The sequence below is a fragment of the Miniopterus natalensis genome, chromosome 13 (assembly GCF_054644295.1).
Source record: "Miniopterus natalensis isolate mMinNat1 chromosome 13, mMinNat1.hap1, whole genome shotgun sequence".
NCBI lineage: Eukaryota > Metazoa > Chordata > Mammalia > Chiroptera > Miniopteridae > Miniopterus > Miniopterus natalensis.
In genome coordinates, this window is record NC_142093.1 from 62,666,124 (window position 1) to 62,683,846 (window position 17,723).

At 44.2% G+C, this 17,723-nt stretch overlaps 1 protein-coding gene across 3 annotated transcripts in view; it reads right to left on the bottom strand.

Annotated features, from left to right (window-relative positions):
* The window catches only part of TBC1D8 (TBC1 domain family member 8), a 107,629-nt gene that overhangs the window by 51,482 nt on the left and 38,424 nt on the right, over positions 1-17,723 (bottom strand). For all 3 annotated transcript variants that reach the window (XM_087823732.1, XM_087823731.1, XM_087823730.1), the window contains exon 2: positions 14,926-15,036. In XM_087823732.1, coding sequence (XP_087679858.1) covers positions 14,926-15,036 — 111 coding nt within the window. The remainder of the gene's footprint in view (positions 1-14,925; positions 15,037-17,723) is intronic.

Here is a 17,723-nt window from a genome sequence, read left to right on the forward strand (position 1 = left end):
CAATATTTATCCTCTTCGGCTTTCCCCAGAGGTATTTTCAGGAAATAAAACAAGCACCTTATGGACTACACCTACAGCTTCTGCACACACACAGCCACAAATAATTTGACCAAGCTTCACTTTCAAAAAGCAACTGTCGCCCGGCCGGGCGTGGCTCAGCGGTTGAGCGTCGACCTAGGATCCAGGGTTCGATTCCCGGTCAGGGCACATGCCCGGGTTGTGGGCTTGATCAATGACTCTCTCATCATTGATGTTTCTATCTCTCTCTCCCTCTCCTTTCCTCCCTCTGAAATCAATAAAGATATATATATAAAAAAAAAAAAAGCAACTGTCTGTCTCTGCATAATAAATATGCAATTGACTTAAGTACCTTCTCCAGCCACTGAGATCCTAATTTACAATAAAATGGGCACTGCATGAGCACAGCTCAGATCTGTTCCTTTGTAACAGTAAAATATTTCTCTACTGACCAAACACTGAACAGTCCACTAAAAGCCACATACGCGCGAAAGGGCGAATTAAAAGTGTAGCTAACCATCCAGGCAGCGTTATTCCTAAATTCCACTCGACACGCATCATGCACAGAGTCACTGAGAGGCAAAATCACAAACGACGGGGGACAGGGTTAGACCAAAGCCTCGGTGTTCAGAAACCTCACATCCTGAAGTAAATAATCTGTAGTCTGGGGCAGCATCTTCACCGGAACGGGGGAAGAGTCAGTATCAGTATCACACCCTCATGACCTACAGGATTTTTACCTGTGTACATTTCTCACTGTATGGTTTAAGAAGATAAGTTCTAAACCTTTCTTTTATATAATTTCCTTGCCTTTTTTGCCTTCAAATTAAAATGAGTCCCTGCGACTATTTACAATAAGTGAAAAACAGATAAAATCAACCTCCTTAATACTGAAAGTGAAATAGATTTTTAACTTGTAATTGAAACAGTCACTTAAATGTCCTTGTACTGGCACCATTAGCAACACTTCTCAGAAACAGAAGCAGGGAAAGTAGCAAAGACGCAAAAAATTTGACCTATAACCAAAAATAACCCAATCAATAGAAACAGAAACAGAAAAAACACAGATAAAAAATCATTAGACAATGACATCAAACAGCTATTATAAACATACTCCACATGTTCAAAAAGCAGACCAGCATGAGGATGGTGAGAGGCTAAATGAAAGATATACTAAAAGATCCAAATCAAACTCTCGGGTAAAAAACAGTCTGAAATAAGAAATATACTGGATGGGATTAAAAGTAAATTAGACATTGCAGGGGAAAAAGAGTGCAGAACTTGAAGACATAGTGATAAAACCACCTAAAGTGAGAAAGAGGAAAACAATCCAACAAGGGAATGAACAGGGATTCGGTGAGCTGTGGAGCAACAAACAGCCCGAGAGCGTGGGCGAGCCCCAGGAAAAAGCAGGGGAGGGTCAGAGAACAGAAAAATATATACACGTTTAAAGAAATAAGAACGGAAATTTTTTTCCAGTTTGATGAACACTATAAACACACAGATCCAAGAAACTCAAACCCCAAGCAGAGAAAGCATAACACATCATAATCAAATTGGTAAAAACCAGTCAGAAAGAAGAAAAAGACAAAATATTTACTGAGGAACAAAGAATAACAGTAAACTTATCAGAAACAATGCAAGCAAGAAGACAGAACAACAGCTTTTAAAAGGACCAAAAGAAAAAAATTAATTTCACAGAAAAGTTTTCTATATGTATTACTGTAATTTTAAATTTTTACTGAACAGGTCTAATAAATGAGTGCACTCACCAGTCACCACGAGTAAATAGATGCACACGGCTGGGCCGTGGCTTAGTGGCTGGAGTGTGGCTCAGTGCATGTGGAACACTGGCCGATGGCATTAAAACTGCTGCAGAAAGTCACCCACAGGACAACAGAACCAGTTACCGCAACCGATGCGGTGTGATCAAGTGCTGACCATTTGCTGAACACTGTTTACGAGCAGTGACTCTTGGATTTAAATACGTAGACTATAGTTGTAGATAGGTAATATTTACTTATGTCAGTGAAATTACTGCAGTGTTTTTACAACATATGGCCTATTCGCTAAAATTTGTTAAAAATAACAGCAAATTAATAACAAAAAAATAACCTGTTAACTTAATTATAAGCAAATCTTGGTTAAAAGCATTTTAAAATTAACAATGTGTTAACTTTCACATATGACATATGGACCAGAAATTCTGTCTGTTAAATCCGAAGTCCCTTAAGTCAAAGGTCCGCAAAATGAAGGGTTTACTTTATGTCTAAAAAAAATGTACAGTATCTTGATTTAAAAACTACTTTATTGCTAAAAATTGCAAACCATCATCTGAAACTCTAGGGCATCATAATCTTTTGGGGGGTGGAGGGTGCTGCCTCAACGCTGATGGCTGTGACTGGGGATTGGGTGGTGGTGGCTGAAGGGGCGGGGGGGCAATTGTCTAAAAGAAGACAACTGTCAGGTTTGCCACGCAGCTGACTCTTCACGAACTATTTCCCTGTCGCACGTGACGCTGCTTGATAGCATTTTATCCACAGTAGAGCTTCTCTCACAGTTGGAGTCAGTGCTCTCAGACCCGCAGCTGCTTTCTCAACTCAGTTTATGGGATCTTTTAAATCCTCCGTTGTCATTTCAACGTCCTCACAGGGTCTCCGCCAGGAGGAGGCGTGCGACTCTTGAACACTTAGACGCCACTGCAGGTTTATCAACTGGCCTAATTTCAACACTGCTGAGTCTCAGGGACAGTGAGGCCTGAGGAGCGGCCGAGCGACGGGCCCTGGCCCTTGTGGAGCTCTCGGAGCACACAGATTTCCTGATGAAGCGCACTGTCTTATGAGTACAGCTCCTGGTGCCCAAAACAATTACAAAGTAACATCAAGGAACACTGACCACAGCCACCATAACAATATAATCAAAATGGGAAAGTTTGAAATAGTGCACAATTTACAAAAATGTGGCACAGAGACACCAAGTTCAGCAAATGCTATTGGGAAAATGGTGCTAATAGCCTTGCTTGGTGCGGGGCTGCCACAAACCCTCGATTTGTAATAAAAACGCAGTATCTGCAAAGTGCAATAAAGCAATGCACAGTAAAACAAGGTGTGTTTGTAATTACAGAGAAAATAACAATTTTAAATAGTATTTTGGCTGTACGTCCATAGTTAAATATATTCTAATACCAAATAGGGCTGCAGAAACTTAAATTTCATTCAGTACTCTCTTCCTGTTAATAGCAATATTGCTATTATTTAAAAATAATATGTTTTGGGGGATGGATGTATGTATGACAGATAGATAATAATTATGTAAATATTGTTAGAAACCAAAATTTTCAATGAGTAAGAAAACAAATATAAAATCAAAGTTGTTATAACTGTAGTTTTACAGCAGAATCAGGAAGGTAAGTATGAACTCATGATTTGCCACTCTTTTTCATAACATACACTTCTTAGTTCCTACTCACTTACCGTTCCCCACTACAAGGAACCAGGCGACTTCAGAGGAAAAGACAGTTCCCGACAGGAGGCAGGAAATGCACCAGACGGGCGCATAGCACCTTGCTGGCCAGAGAGCAAGGAAGCCTCGCAGCTGAGTCGGTGAGACTAAGTCACAGAGGCACAGGAAGGAGTCGGGTGGGCAGAAGGTGGTACAATCCAAATACCAAAAGGGACCATAATTAACAAAAGCACACTGAAAATATAAAAACTCATGGGCTACAGTGCTCATTCTACAATACTTTCAACTTTTCTATGTGTTTGAAAATCTTCGTAATAAAATGTTGAGAGCAGGGAACAGTGTCTTTAAAATGATACTGAAAAGGGAGAGGGAAGAAGGAAAAGGAAAGCTAAGACCTAAACCCTAACTCATGTGTCAGCACTGGACACTGCAGGGCACCAGCTCCTTACACTAACAACCAGCTTTAAAGGGCAAAAGCGAGGACTCCCTTCCTGCTCTTCTGGACGTACCGCGTCTCAGGGTGACCAAGCGGCGCTGTTGATGAGCTCAAGCTGACCCCTGTGAAAGGACTGGTCAAATCAGAAAATCACCATTTTGTGACCTAGAGGGAAGAAATGAATTCAGGTGATGGCCAGGACGGGTGAGACACCAGACGAAGGGGATGGGAGGAACGCAGCGGAAGCCGGCCCCTGAACTCATTAGCTGTCCGAGCATCGCTAAGGGTACGGCTCCAGGGACAGGCGCCTCCGGAGAGGACGGCACGAAGGATGCGAACCATCTGTTAAGCATTCCTCATTTTAAGAGCTGAGCCTTTGTGAAGACCTGGTTTCCAGGGGCCATGAGGACCGCGGAGTGAGCTAGGCGTTGCCTTCAGGAGGACGCGAGCGGAGCCGGTGAACAGGCCGCATCAGCACTGGCCCCATGCCGCACCGAGCCAGTGCCTCGGGAACGAAGCGGGGTGGGAGGCGGGGGAGGCTTTCTTGACTAGAAGAGACAACCAGATGGGGGCGCGGCTCTTGTTGAAGAGGGATGAGCGCGCCAAACCTAGGAAGGGTTCTGGAAGCAGGCAGGAGGCTTACTATGCAGCGATCCACAGAGTGCTAGTCAGCTCTATGTAACAAGGCTGGGGAAGTGACGTAAGAGGGACACATATCCTGAGGGGCTCACTAGAACATGGACGGGTGAAATGTAATTTCTAGGATTTGCTTTAAAATACATCAGGAGGGAAAAGGCTCAGAGAATGAGATAAAGTAAGGCTGGTAAAACCTGGATTCTAATGTACTGCGTGATGGCCCTGATGCGCCTGCCTGACCATCCTGATGCACCTGCCTCATGGTCCTGATGCACCTGTGTAAGGTCCTGATGCACCTGCCTCATGGTCTGATGCACCTGCCTAATGGGCCTGGAGGGTTTCATTATACTGTTCTCACTACTTTGGGGTATGTTTGAAAATATTCATAAAAGGATTTAAAACTCTTAACAACAACAAAAAAGGCATATAAGCTTGGGTCACTGACCTCCACCGAGAAGGAATATTCTATAAAATCAGAAGTGAAGGCAGAGCAAGAAGAGAGACAGAGGGTTTCACAATCCCTGAATTTCCTTATTTTTTAAATCAGGATGACTCCCAGCCCCAGGCAAAGTGGTTATATAAGGTTCCAGTTCATGTCAAAGAAGCCGAAGAGAAAAGCGAGCTTGAAGTAGGCCCTCTGGGATGTCAGGAAGCCAGCTGACACGTCCGGCCCGGCAAACCTGTGGAAAAGGGCACACTGGGGCACAGCAGCAAGTCAGACTACTCCTCACACTCCATCCACTCTTCTGACTGTTATTAAGGAATCATTTAATAAAAAGCCATTTACAAAAGTCATCTTATTTTGAAACCCATAAGCCTCAGCCTCTCACCTACTGAAATGAAAGAGATCAAACTAGACGTCTGGTCGGATGCCTCCAAACGGCTTGTCAAACAAGCCGTGCTCCATGCAGAAGGCAAGCAAACTGTAAGACACATACTAGAGAAAAGTCTGATTCCGGCTTAAAAACTTCTGAAAGATTTTGCACAGGCCATATTTATTCTGAAGTATGTAAAATAAAAGAAAACCAAGTCAGGTCTTAGGTAAGGGAGGCTTTATAGGAAGGAATTATTGTAAGAGTGAGAAAAGGAACTACTGCAATAGAGCGAGGGGACTGTTGCAACAGGAAAACTCACAGACCGAAGGGTCTGCAAGTATGTTCCTGGTTTAAAAGCAGCTTTTTAAATACGTTTCTTGAGCCCTGGCCAAGTAGCTAAGTTGGTTAGAGCATCATCCTGAGGCCACCAAGGTTGTGGGTTCAATGCCAGTTCAGGGCACATACAAGAGTCAACCAGTGAATGTATGAATCAGCGGAACAGCAAATCAATGTTTCTCTCACTTCCTCTCTCCCTCAAACCAATCAATCAATAAATATTATTAAAATATAACTTTTGACCTCCAAATTTATTTAAAGTTAGACTCAGAATTTGCCCTTAAAAAACTATAAGCAAGCAACATCTCTAATGGAAGAGCACCTTCAGATACGTTTAATTATTTGAGCATAAACAAAACTGCTTTATTTAAACAGTAAGAACCTGGTAAAAGAACTCCCTAGCATAAAAGAAGCATTAGCATGGCACCACTCAGCCACCCTCAAGTGCAAATCCCACGTGGGAAATGCCACCCCGTGCTGTTCTAAGGAAACCCCAAGTAACCAAACATGATCATGGCCCTCGCAGTGAGTGGCCTCGGAGTGTGCCCCCAGAAAAGGCTGACTCCCTCCTGCCTCAAACACTCCCTTGAAGCGCACAGTGAGTTCTGTTCTTGGAAAAGATTTGGCTGGCCCTTCCTTCGTTGCCCTGGCACAAAGTTCACCAAGGCATTAATCTGATCCATGCTGGAACATTTCCTCCCGTAATAAAATTCACTCTCCAAAGACAAAGCAAACAAGGGTGTGGGCTACAAGAAACTAAAGCTCCAGCCATGGTCAAGGGCAGAGATAAGAGACGGCGGCACATCAAGAAGAACCTGTGAGAGAACGTTCTGTAAGAGCTGCGCCTGGGCACCAGGGAGGCCCGGACACAGAACGCGCCCCTGGCAAGGCACTCAGCAGCCTGTGCCTTGCTTCGTCCCACTCCAAAGGCAACAACCCTGCTAATACGCTGTCGAGAGGATCAATGAGCAGTGTACACGAAAGTATTTTTTAAACTGGAAAGCATAACTTGTGATTCTCAGTTTCTTAAAACATTTGCCACATTTTGATTAGCAAAAATATCAGAGCTTCCTTTAATGATCCTTGAAATTTCAAAATCACGTTTTCCCATTTTTTATATCTAAAATATTAGCTACTTTTTTTCAAACTACATACATACCCCCTCCCAAGATACAGATACGCCTCTGCCTGGTCAGGTGGGGGTCTCCCCTTGTCTGCCTGAAGCTCTCTTCCCTCTGCTGCTGTAAGGTCCTATCACGGTGGTGTCACGCAACCCGCTACCACCTGGCTTCTTTCTTTTTTTCTGTGTTCCTTCTCTCCCTGATTTCACTCAAGATCATGGGACCGACAGAGCTAGGAATGTGAATACTCTGACTTACGCTGCCATAAACAGAATCACAAAACTACTCAGTGCTCTGGAGTCCAAACTCCTATCTGTAAAGACACGAGTGCTATGCACAGGCAACCATACAAAGCCTTGGGTTTTTCATAAAGCTTCTGCAACCTTGGCCCTGTTCCTGGCAGGACACACCCTGGCTGCCTTCTAAGCCTGGCAATCAAGTGCTCTTTCAGTAACCAGAAAAGACAATTCACCCCATATATCAATTAATCAACATTAAAAGGTCAAATGATTGCATAATCAACTCAACTTCCGGAATAATCTAGGCAGATAATCCAGAGTCTTGCCTGGGCTCTTCTCCTTCCTAAAAACCAGGCAAAGACCACAACTAACCCATGTTTGGGGCCATGGTAAGAATAAAATGTGTGTGTTAATAACACAGCAGCAGCACTGAGAATCACCTACCAACAGAAACAGGACACAGTAAATAAATCACAGCCTGGTGCGGCTGAACTTCTCAACCACAGGACAAAGCACAGGCTGAGCCCATCCGACAGAAACACGGCAAGAGCATCTCCTTGTTCCTCCAGGGCCCCAAAGAGCTCTTCACAGCTCAGGTGTCATTCAGTCAAAAGCCGCCCCATCACACGCAGGAGCCCTGGCCCTTGAATGCCCACCTGGTTTCTCCCCTCCTCTCCTGACCCTGACTAGGAACTGGCTCCTGGATTCGACTGTCCTGGTTCCATACGCCATGTCCTTGGTGTCCACTTATGCGCCAGTCCCTACAGATCTGTTTCAAAAAGAAAGCCAGGATGCAAGGGAACATGATCCAGCCTTAAAAAGGAAGGAAATTCTGACACAGGCTATGACATGGATGAAACATTACGCTTAGTGAAATAAGCCAGACACAAAAGCAAATCAAACACTGTATGGTTCCATCAGCAAATCAAACACTGTATGATTCCACTTACATGAGGCTCCTAAAGAAGTCAAGTTCACAGAGAAAGGAAGGAGAATGGAGGTTCCAGGAGCTGCAGGGAGGGAGGAGTGGACATTTGGTGTTTAATGGGCAGAGTTGGGAAGACGGAAGGAGTCCTGGACATGGGTGGTGGTGATATTACACAACAGGACGAATGGGCTTAAAGCCACTGAGCCACGCACTTAAAATGGTTAAGGTGCTAAGTTTTATGTTATGTATACTTTACCACAACAAAAAAATATTAAAAGTAAGATCCCTGTTTTGACATCAACAAAATGAAAAGGGAACCCACCATATGGGAGAACATATTCACCAATGACTCATCAGGTAAGGGGTTAATCTCCAAAATATATAAGGAACTCATACAACTCAAAGCCAGGAAGACAACCCAGTTAAGAAATGGGCAAAGGACCTGAATAGACACTTCTCCAAAGAGGACACAGAGATGGCCAAGAGACACATGAGAAAATGCTCGATGTTGCTAATCCTCAGAGATGCAAATTAAAACCACAATGAGGAATCACTTCACACCTGTCAGAATGGCTCCATCAACAAATCAACAAATGACACGTGGTGGCGAGGGTGTGGGGAAGGGGAACCTAGTACACTGCTGGTGGGAATGCAGACTGGGGCAGCCACTGTGGAAAACAGTGTGGAGGGTCCTCAAAAAATTAAAAATGGAGCTGCCTTGTGACCCAGTGATCCCACTTCTAGGAATATATCTTAAGAAACCCAAAATACCAATAAGAGAGAACTTACGTGCCCTTATATTCAAAGCAGCATTCTTTACAATAGCTAAGATCTGGAAACAGCCCAGGTGCCCATCAGTAGCTGAGTGGATAAAAAGCTGTGGGACATTCATACCATGGATACTACGCAGCTGTAAAGAAGAGGATCTCATGCCCTTTGGGACAGTGTGGAGGGACCTGGAGAAAATTATACTAAGCGAAATCAGCCAGGCAGAGAAAGACAAACATCACATGATCTCGCTTATGTGTGGAATCAAAAGAACAAAATAAACTGATGAACAAAATAGGACCAGAGGCATGGAAGCATGGATCAGACTGACAGATCTCAGAGGGAAGGGGTTGGGGAGAGGCCAGGAGGAGGTAAACCGGACCCTGAATGAAGCCAAGCTCCTCAACGCCTTCATCGCACAGCAGCTAACAAAACCACCACGCTCTGCCAGGCACCTCGCCTTCCTCCCGTGTTCCCCACAGCCAGATGCCCCACAGGGACCACACCTCCCACCCTCTAGGGAACACCCAGCAGTCCAGTCCCCACTGACGCTCTGGGTTCTTCGATCTGGGTTGGACATTTGTGTTCTCCTTAGTTGCATTTCCTGGGCTTTTGTGACAATCAACGGAGCTTAAAGAAAAAAATAAAAACAACCCAAAAAATCGAAAAAGATTATCAGACTGGGGAAAAAATGAAAACCCATCATGTGTTTCTTGAAAGAAAAAGATCTAAAATTTAAAACTCAGACATAAAGTAGACATGAAAATCATACTTTGCAAACATTAACCGTATTACTACCAGAGGAAGAAGGGCCGAGACAAAACACTACCACCTGAGATACAGAGGGACCTTTCATAAGCATGAAACTTCCATTTTGCCAAAAGAGATATAAAAATTCCAGCTTAATAAAAAAACCAGGTCCCTGTTTTGCAAGTTTTTCTACTGCTCACTGGTCCCGGTGGCTCAATGCAGAGCTCCGGCCCGCCCGTGCCAGCCAGCGGGAGTCTGCTTTGGGACTCCCGCACCCTCCCTCCCATCCGGGAAGGAGTTCTGCCTACAGAGCCCTCCTCCACATCACCGCTCACCAGCCCTCTGCTCTCAACTGAAGGTCAGTGGCAAACATGACTCTGAGAAGTCTTTTATCAGTAGGGAAGGGAAAAAAAAGGAAATGATAGTTGTGATAAGTTCTGGAGAGCCTGAGTGCGAGCACAGAGGAAGCAGCTGGCAGGGTGTCAGGGAGGCCGCCCCGATGGGGGACATCTGGGCTGTGGCCTGAGTGACGGCATGCTCCTCTCAACACACGAATGTCTGTCTGGCCTTGGGAGTCTTTGATCCATGTAAATTTAAAAATAATCATAACAGCAACTTATCTCTTATCTACTTCCAACCACAGTCATCCACTGATCTCTGCTGCTAAATAATACTATTGCTCACACATGAAATTACCTATCTACTCTTCCACTTGCTTAAAAAGAAACAGAAAAGAAAAAAAAAATTTCTCAAGGCTCTCCTATGTCTCCCCAAAGTGCCATGCGAGCAGCCAAAATGAAGACAAACTACCCTTCAGGCCAGTCTTCCTGTCCCTACCCACATCCTGGTGCCGCCCAGGCCCTCCCTACGTTCCTGCTTTGCTTTCTCGAGACTTGAAACCCTGGGCAGGGATCCTTTCTCAGTGCTCAGAACAATAAAATATTAAATACAGTGAGTCAATAACACAGTGTTAAGATGCCCAAGTAACTCCCAGAGGAGGCCTAAGTATCTAAATCAATACCACCAGCCCAGACACAAATACCTTCACCCTTCACTCTTCCTTAACCCAAGAAAAGCTGCACCGAAAAGAGTAACTGCTTCCTCAGGGGCAGAGGAAAGTGCAGCATCTACAGACCTGCTGTGGGTCAGATCCAAGGCAAACGCCCAGCCGCGTGGCGCAACAGAGGGGAGGAATGGAGCCTGCTCAGTATGTCCGCGCCGCTGGGCGGGGGAGGAGCGTAAATTGCTGCAGCCCTTAGGCAGGCATTTGGAGAGATGATGATGGATATAGATATATAGCTACATATATACATATCCTTTTATATATCTGTACACACACACATATATATCAATCATTCTAAACATACATCCCTTTGATGCAATTCCTTTAGTATGTGCTCTTCAAGGGTCCTGTCTTGTCTCACTGTCCTAATTCTTGTTCCACCTGCACCTGCCCATTTCCAGGTTGCCATCTGTATTCCCCACAGCCCTGGAAAGCCAGACGGAAGGAAGCCCCTCACACTAACTGCAAACCCTGACACCAAACACATGTCTGGTACAGGGCAGGCATCAAACATTTCAAATAAACAGACTTTGGGGATTGTGAGTGTCCTGGAATACTTAAGTGCTTGGATGTTCATTTAAGGTTTTAAAATACTTTAAATATCAGAAACAAGGAGCTAATAAAGGACTAGAGGAGTAAATTAGGCTACAGCGATATGGCTGAGTGCTGTGTGGCCATTAAGAACTACTCTGTTGGCCCAGCCGGGCGTGGCTCAGCGGTTGAACGTCAACGTAGGATCCAGGCGATCGGGGTTCGATTCCCGGTCAGGGCACATGCCTGGGTTGTGGGCTCGATCAATGACTCTCTCATCATTGATGTTTCTATCTCTCTCTCTCCCTCTCCTTTCCTCTCTCTGAAATCAATAAAGATATTTTTTTTAAAAAACTACACTGTTGCCCTGGCCGTGTGGCTCAGTTGGTTGGAGCTTCGTCCCATAAACTGAAAGGCAGCAGGTTCAATTCCCAGTCAGGGCACATACCCAGGTTGTGGGTTTGATCCCTGGTGAGGGCATGTAAGGGAGGCAACCCATCAATGCGCCCCCCTCCCTCCTCTCCCTAAAAAGAAATTTAAAAAAAAAAATCAATAAACATATCCTCCAGTGAGGATTAAAAAAAGAAAAAGCACTACACTGTATCCCTGTGGTTTCAAGGAGCTCCAGAAGCCCTGAGTGGCTGCTGTCAGTGTCCTAGGCCACACGTATTCAGAACTGAGCAGAGTCCCCACACTGCGGAAGCCTCAGGAGCCAGTCTAGTGAGGAGGCAAAAATCCAAACATCCCCATCAAAAGCCTCAAATTCAGAGCGAGGCCAACTCCTTTGCCTGAGTGAGAGACGAAATAGGGGAAATGGGAGAAGGGAACAGGGTCCTGTCCCTCGCATCCCATGTCCAATCCAGCAGCATACCAGTCCTCTCTGTCCCCAAAACACAAGTTAAAGTCACACTCACTATATCAGTGCAAATAACACAGGCCTGGTTCTGGGGTAACGGCCAAGCATGAGCACCATGGGAAGAAACACACAGCACCCAAGCAAAACACTGGAGAGCAACAGAAGAACAAATGAGCACACGGTGTTCAAGCGAGATTCTGTCCGGGAAGAAAATGGAACACTCAGGGCAGCAAGGGAAACGCTCACACATGCTTCACACTCCCAACCATATAATTGAAACCTGAATAAAACAAGAGCTGAGAGGTGAGATGGTGAAATAATAGAGATGAGAAGGGAGATTAGAGACCTAAGGATCGAACTGAGGATCAAAACAACACAACAACAAAATCAGTAAATAAGTTCAAAGCAGCTGAGTTATTAACTTAGAGAAAGGGTTATGAACAGCATGGAGAGTGCAACTGAAAAATACAGATAAAGAAAAGCAGAGAGAAATGAAAAGCAGCCCACAGCTGTCCCACACAAAGTGTCTTAACACAGAGAACCCAATACATGGAACATGCGCTTTAAAAATATAATACACACAGTGTGAGGCTGGAGTGGCTCAGCTGGTTGGGCATTGTCTCATGAACCAAAAGGTCGCCAGTTCAATTCCCCATCAGAGCCCATGCCAGGGTTGCAGGCTCGATCCCCAGCAGGGGGCATGCAGGAGGCAGCTGATCCATGTTTCTCTCTCACATCGAATTTCTCTTTCCCCCTCTCCCTTCCTCTCTCTCTAAAATCAATACAAATATATATATATATGTATCATAGATACACAAAATGATATAAGAAAACTTCCTAAAATAATTAAAGAACTTAATCTGCATATTGAAAAAGCACATCTAGTTCCAGAAAAATTTAAAACAATGTACTCAAGGCAGTAACAAATTATAACCGTGTTACTAAACCTCAACAATCAAGACAGTTGTATGCACAAAAAGCACATAACCCAACAGGGGGAGAAAATCAGATCAGCCTGGGATTTCTCCTACTGCAGTGTTAAATCCTGAAAGACCCCAGAGCGACTGCCACCAAAGTCTAGAATAGGGCCAGAGACTCCCACACCCAGCATGGCGTCGTTCAAGTCCAAAAGCAAGGGACGAACATCTGCAAATGCAAGTCTTTGTTGGGGGAAGAAAACAGGAATGGAGCCAATTAAGATATGGGCCAATATAAAACAGAGCTGAGTAAAAGCACTAAATTAAATAGAGAACTGATCCAAACAATAACAGAAAGCACGGTCAGAACAGAACGGGAATTACAGTGTAAAATCAATAATGAAACTTCCACCATGAGACAGAGGCAAAGCAGGGGAAGGGCGGGAGTCCACGAGCAATCAAAATCGAAAGAAACAGTTTCATAACACTCAATTCTCACCTTGCAATGCTTTCAAAATCTCTTCCCTTGACCTTGAGTGAGCCTTTTAGAAAATAAGCTCTAGTGTTAAAGATTTATTTGAAGTTCACATGTTTTCTTTGGTTTCACTGCAGCTTCTTTTCTTTTCTTGAAATCAAGTAAAAATGTAATACTTTTATGAGACAATAGCACTGTCACACAGGATGCACTCCTATAAAGGCGCTTCTGTCCCCCCACAGCTATCCTTGTACCTGTCCACACACACTGTAAGCTGTCTGAGGGACGGGAGCCCAGCGTGAACAGGTCACCTGGACGGCTAGGATGTGGGGCCAGAGCTCATTTCTTCTTTGCACCTTTCACTGCTAGCTGATGTCTTTACACTGAACGTGCACCATTTTTACCACTTTATGCAAATACAGATTAGTTTGTCTTAATTTAAACAACAAAACTAAATGGACTAGAAAAGACAACATTCCAAGACGTCAACAGCAGTTAGTATTGGATGGTGGATATGGGTGACAATTTTCTTCTTTGTACTTTTCTGTATCTTTTCTGGAAAAAAAATAGCCCAAGATTGTTGAAGAATGCGAGGTGACACTGAAAGCCTGCGGTAGCTGGTAGAATGTTAAGACAAAACGAAAACCTGTTAAGTAAAACGAAAACCTGTGTGACTCTGCAGAGCGGTACACAGAAGAGGGGTTCACAGTGGGCAGAGGGTTACGGAGGATTTGCTTTTCTTTCTCTCTTACCTAATTTTTAATTCCTGGAAGGTGAACACTTATTATTTGTGTAATTAAAAAGACTCCTCTTGGTTTTGGTGTTTATGGAAGGGCTTCTCAGATGTGAGGATTCCCAGCCTCCGAGGGGCTTGCGTGGTGAGGGGGTGCACCGGTGGGTGTGTGCAGCAGGGGCTGGCCCTCGGTGGACAGGGTGAGGTGACGCCTAAATTACCGCAGTTCCCAGCAGCTGATGACTCCATGCACGTGTGGAAGAAGGGGGTGAAGGCTGCCCCACAACAGGTGTATGTGCCCAGGGACATGTGTATGTCAGACACAAGATTAAGAAGCAAATGGCGGGTGCCCCGGGCTGTTTGGCTCAGTGGTTTAGAGCATCAGCCCTAAGGACTGAAGGGTCTGGGGTTGATTCCAGCCAAGGGCATATACCTCGGTTGCAGGCTCAGCCCCGGTTGGGGCGCATGCAGGAGGCAACCAATTGATGTCTCCCCACACACACTGTTCTTGAAAAGCAATGGGAAAAATATCCTCAGGTGAGGATTTAAAAAGAAAAAAGCCAATGGCTCATTTCATAGGCAACAATCTCCGGCAGCCTGGCAGAGCATGCCGCCCGGAAGCCTGGCACGGCCCAGCCAAGCTGTCCACGCTGAGCGCCTCTATGCGCTGCTGATGCTTAAAGAAAAAGAAGAGAGTTCAGAGGGCAGATGGGGCTCGGGGTCCCCTCCCAGCTCCGGCCACTCACAGACACGCAGCGTGCTCAGGCCGTCAGGTTCCAACTGCAACAAAACTCACCTGTGGCTGCGGCGCACTAAACATCTGATCCACTCAGTAACTCACCACATGCTATAGGAGAATAAACCTGGGACCCAGGAACCTGGAGCAGAATTCGAAATGGAGCCACCCGTGCACTGGAATCCAGCACCGCGTCCAGGGCACCTACCAGGCGACCTTCAAAAGAAAGAAGAGAGTACACATCTGAGCACGGGGCGACCAGCCAAGCACCCAATCTGCTCAGATGTACTGAAGCAGCAGCCCCTCGCCCTGGCCCGGTGGCTCAGTTGGTGGAGTGTTGTCCCAGGCACCGAAAGGTGGTGGGTTCGATTCCCAGTCAGGGCACATACCCAGGGAGCAGGTCTGACCCCTGGTCAGACAATTATGGGAAGCAACAGATGGACATTTCTCACATCAATGTTTCTTTCTCTCTCTAAAAATCAATTTAAAAATAAATATATCCTCAGGTAAGGATTAAATAAATTAATTAATAAATACTAAAATGTCAGAGCCTGTTTAGCCAGCACAGGGCTTCCAAAAGCCCTCCACTGTCAGTCATTCAAGAGCAAACTAGTAAGGAGGCAAAAGCTGAGCAGCCTAAGGCATGACTGCTATAAAACCCATGCAGCCTTCCTGTCTTCTCTCCCTAAAGTCACTGGATGGGACAGATCAAGGTCGTTGTAGGGCATGGGATACATGGGCAGTTGGAGCCTGGAGAACATGAGGAAGGCACCTGCCAGGGAGGGAACTGTGGTAGCAACAGGAGGACTGATCAGATATGTGAATATAGTAAGAATCATGGAAGTCAGGTTCCTCAGCGGTAGAGGAGGGACCTGCAGACACGGAAAGAAACTAGAAAGAACACTGTGGTATTGGATAGCAGTTGGATGTACTGGGTCACAATGGGAGGTCAACTCATTTTAATATAGTACATTTGTATAAAAAGAAATACAGACAATGTGTCAATGAATATGTCTGTGCATAAATAGATAAACACATACATGCACACACATATGCACACAGACATACCGTCCCTAGTTCTGCCCACTGAGGGGCTCTCAGAGCAAGCACCCGGTAAGCAGTGAGCACACCTGGCCCCCAGATTTTGCTTGTATACACTATTCCCCATTAGAAAAACCAGGCTCCGTGAAGAAATGGTTGATTCCAGGGCTGGAGCAGCCAGGTACAAGATGAACTTGGATTATTTCTTGTACCAGTCCAACGGATGCAGAAGCCGGCGCGAAGAGGCTGCCACTGGCATATCCGAGACCTGCTGGGCATCAGGTGTATTCTCAGACCACAATGGAATTAAACTAGAAATCAATAACAGAAAGATCTCTGGAAAATCCCAAAATATATGGAGATTAATCACACTTCTAAGTAACACATGGGTCAAGGGAGTCTTAAGAGGGGTTTTTAAATGTCTGAACTTAATACAAATGAAAATATAAATTTGAAAAATTTGTGTGATACAACAAAAGCAGTGCTTAGAGGGAACTTTATAGCAATAGATGCATAAATTAAAGAAGGAACTAAAAATCAATAAGCTAAAAGCTTCTCCTGTAGGAAATTATACCCAAAAAAAAGAAAAGTAATTTAATCCTAAAGAAAGCAGAAGAAAAATCATAAAAACTGAGAAAAATCAACAAAACTGAAAACAAAAAATAGAGAGAAATGAATAAAACCAAAAGCTGTTTCTGTGGGGGGAAAAAAATCAATGAAATTGATGAACCTCTACTTAGGCTAATGTAAGAAAATGGAGAGAAGATCTATCTACTAATATGAGAAATTAAGGGAGGTGGTCATCACTACTAATAGTAAAAGGGTAATAAATACATGAACAAGTCCATGCCCACGAATTTGATAACTTACATGAAATGGATGCAAATTACCAAAACTCACACAAGGAGAAATGAATCATTTGAATAAGCCTATATCTATTAAAGAAACAGAATCAATAACCTGCCAAAAAAGAAAACACCAGGTCTAGATGGCTGCACTGGTCAATTCTAGAAAGGTTAAGGACACATGAAAATAATCCCCACAGCTTCTTTCAAAAAACCAAAGCAGACAGAACATCTCCCACCTCACTCTATGAGACCAGCATATCCTAACAGCAAAACCAGACGACGATATTTCAGTAAACAATAAACTACAAACCAGTATCTCCCAGGTAAAATCTTCAACGAATTATTAGCAAATTGAATCCGGCGATATACAGAAAGAATTATACACCATGAACAGATGGGACTTATTCCAGGTATGCAAGGCTGGTTCAATATTTGAAATCAACCACCGCAATACACCACATCAATAGGCTAAAGAAGAGAAAACATAATCACATCAATTCATGCAGAAAGAGCATTTGATAAAATCCAACATCTCTACATAATTTTTTAAAACTCTCCACAAACTAGGAGTCAATAACTTCTTTAGCTTGATAAAGAACATCTACAAAGATCATACTTAATGAGAAACTAATCGCTTTTATGCTAAGATGAGGAACACGGCTGAGTGTTGAACACTGTATGGAAGTCCTGGCTAGTGCAATAAGCCAAGAGGAGGAAAGAAAAGGTATACAGAGAGGGAAGGAGGAAATAAAACTGTCTTTGTTCACAGATGACATGCTTGTCTTTGTAGAAAAATGCCAAAGAATCAACAACAAAAAACTTATGGAACTAATCAGCAAGTATAATAAGGGTGCAGTATACAAGATTAATATGACAACTGCTTTCCTATATACCAGCTATGAGCAACTGGAATTTGAAAAAAAATTTAAATACTACTGACAATAATAGAAAATGGCATTTTTATTAGTAGAAAGATGAGTAGAATCTATATGCAGAAAACTACAAAACTGTTTA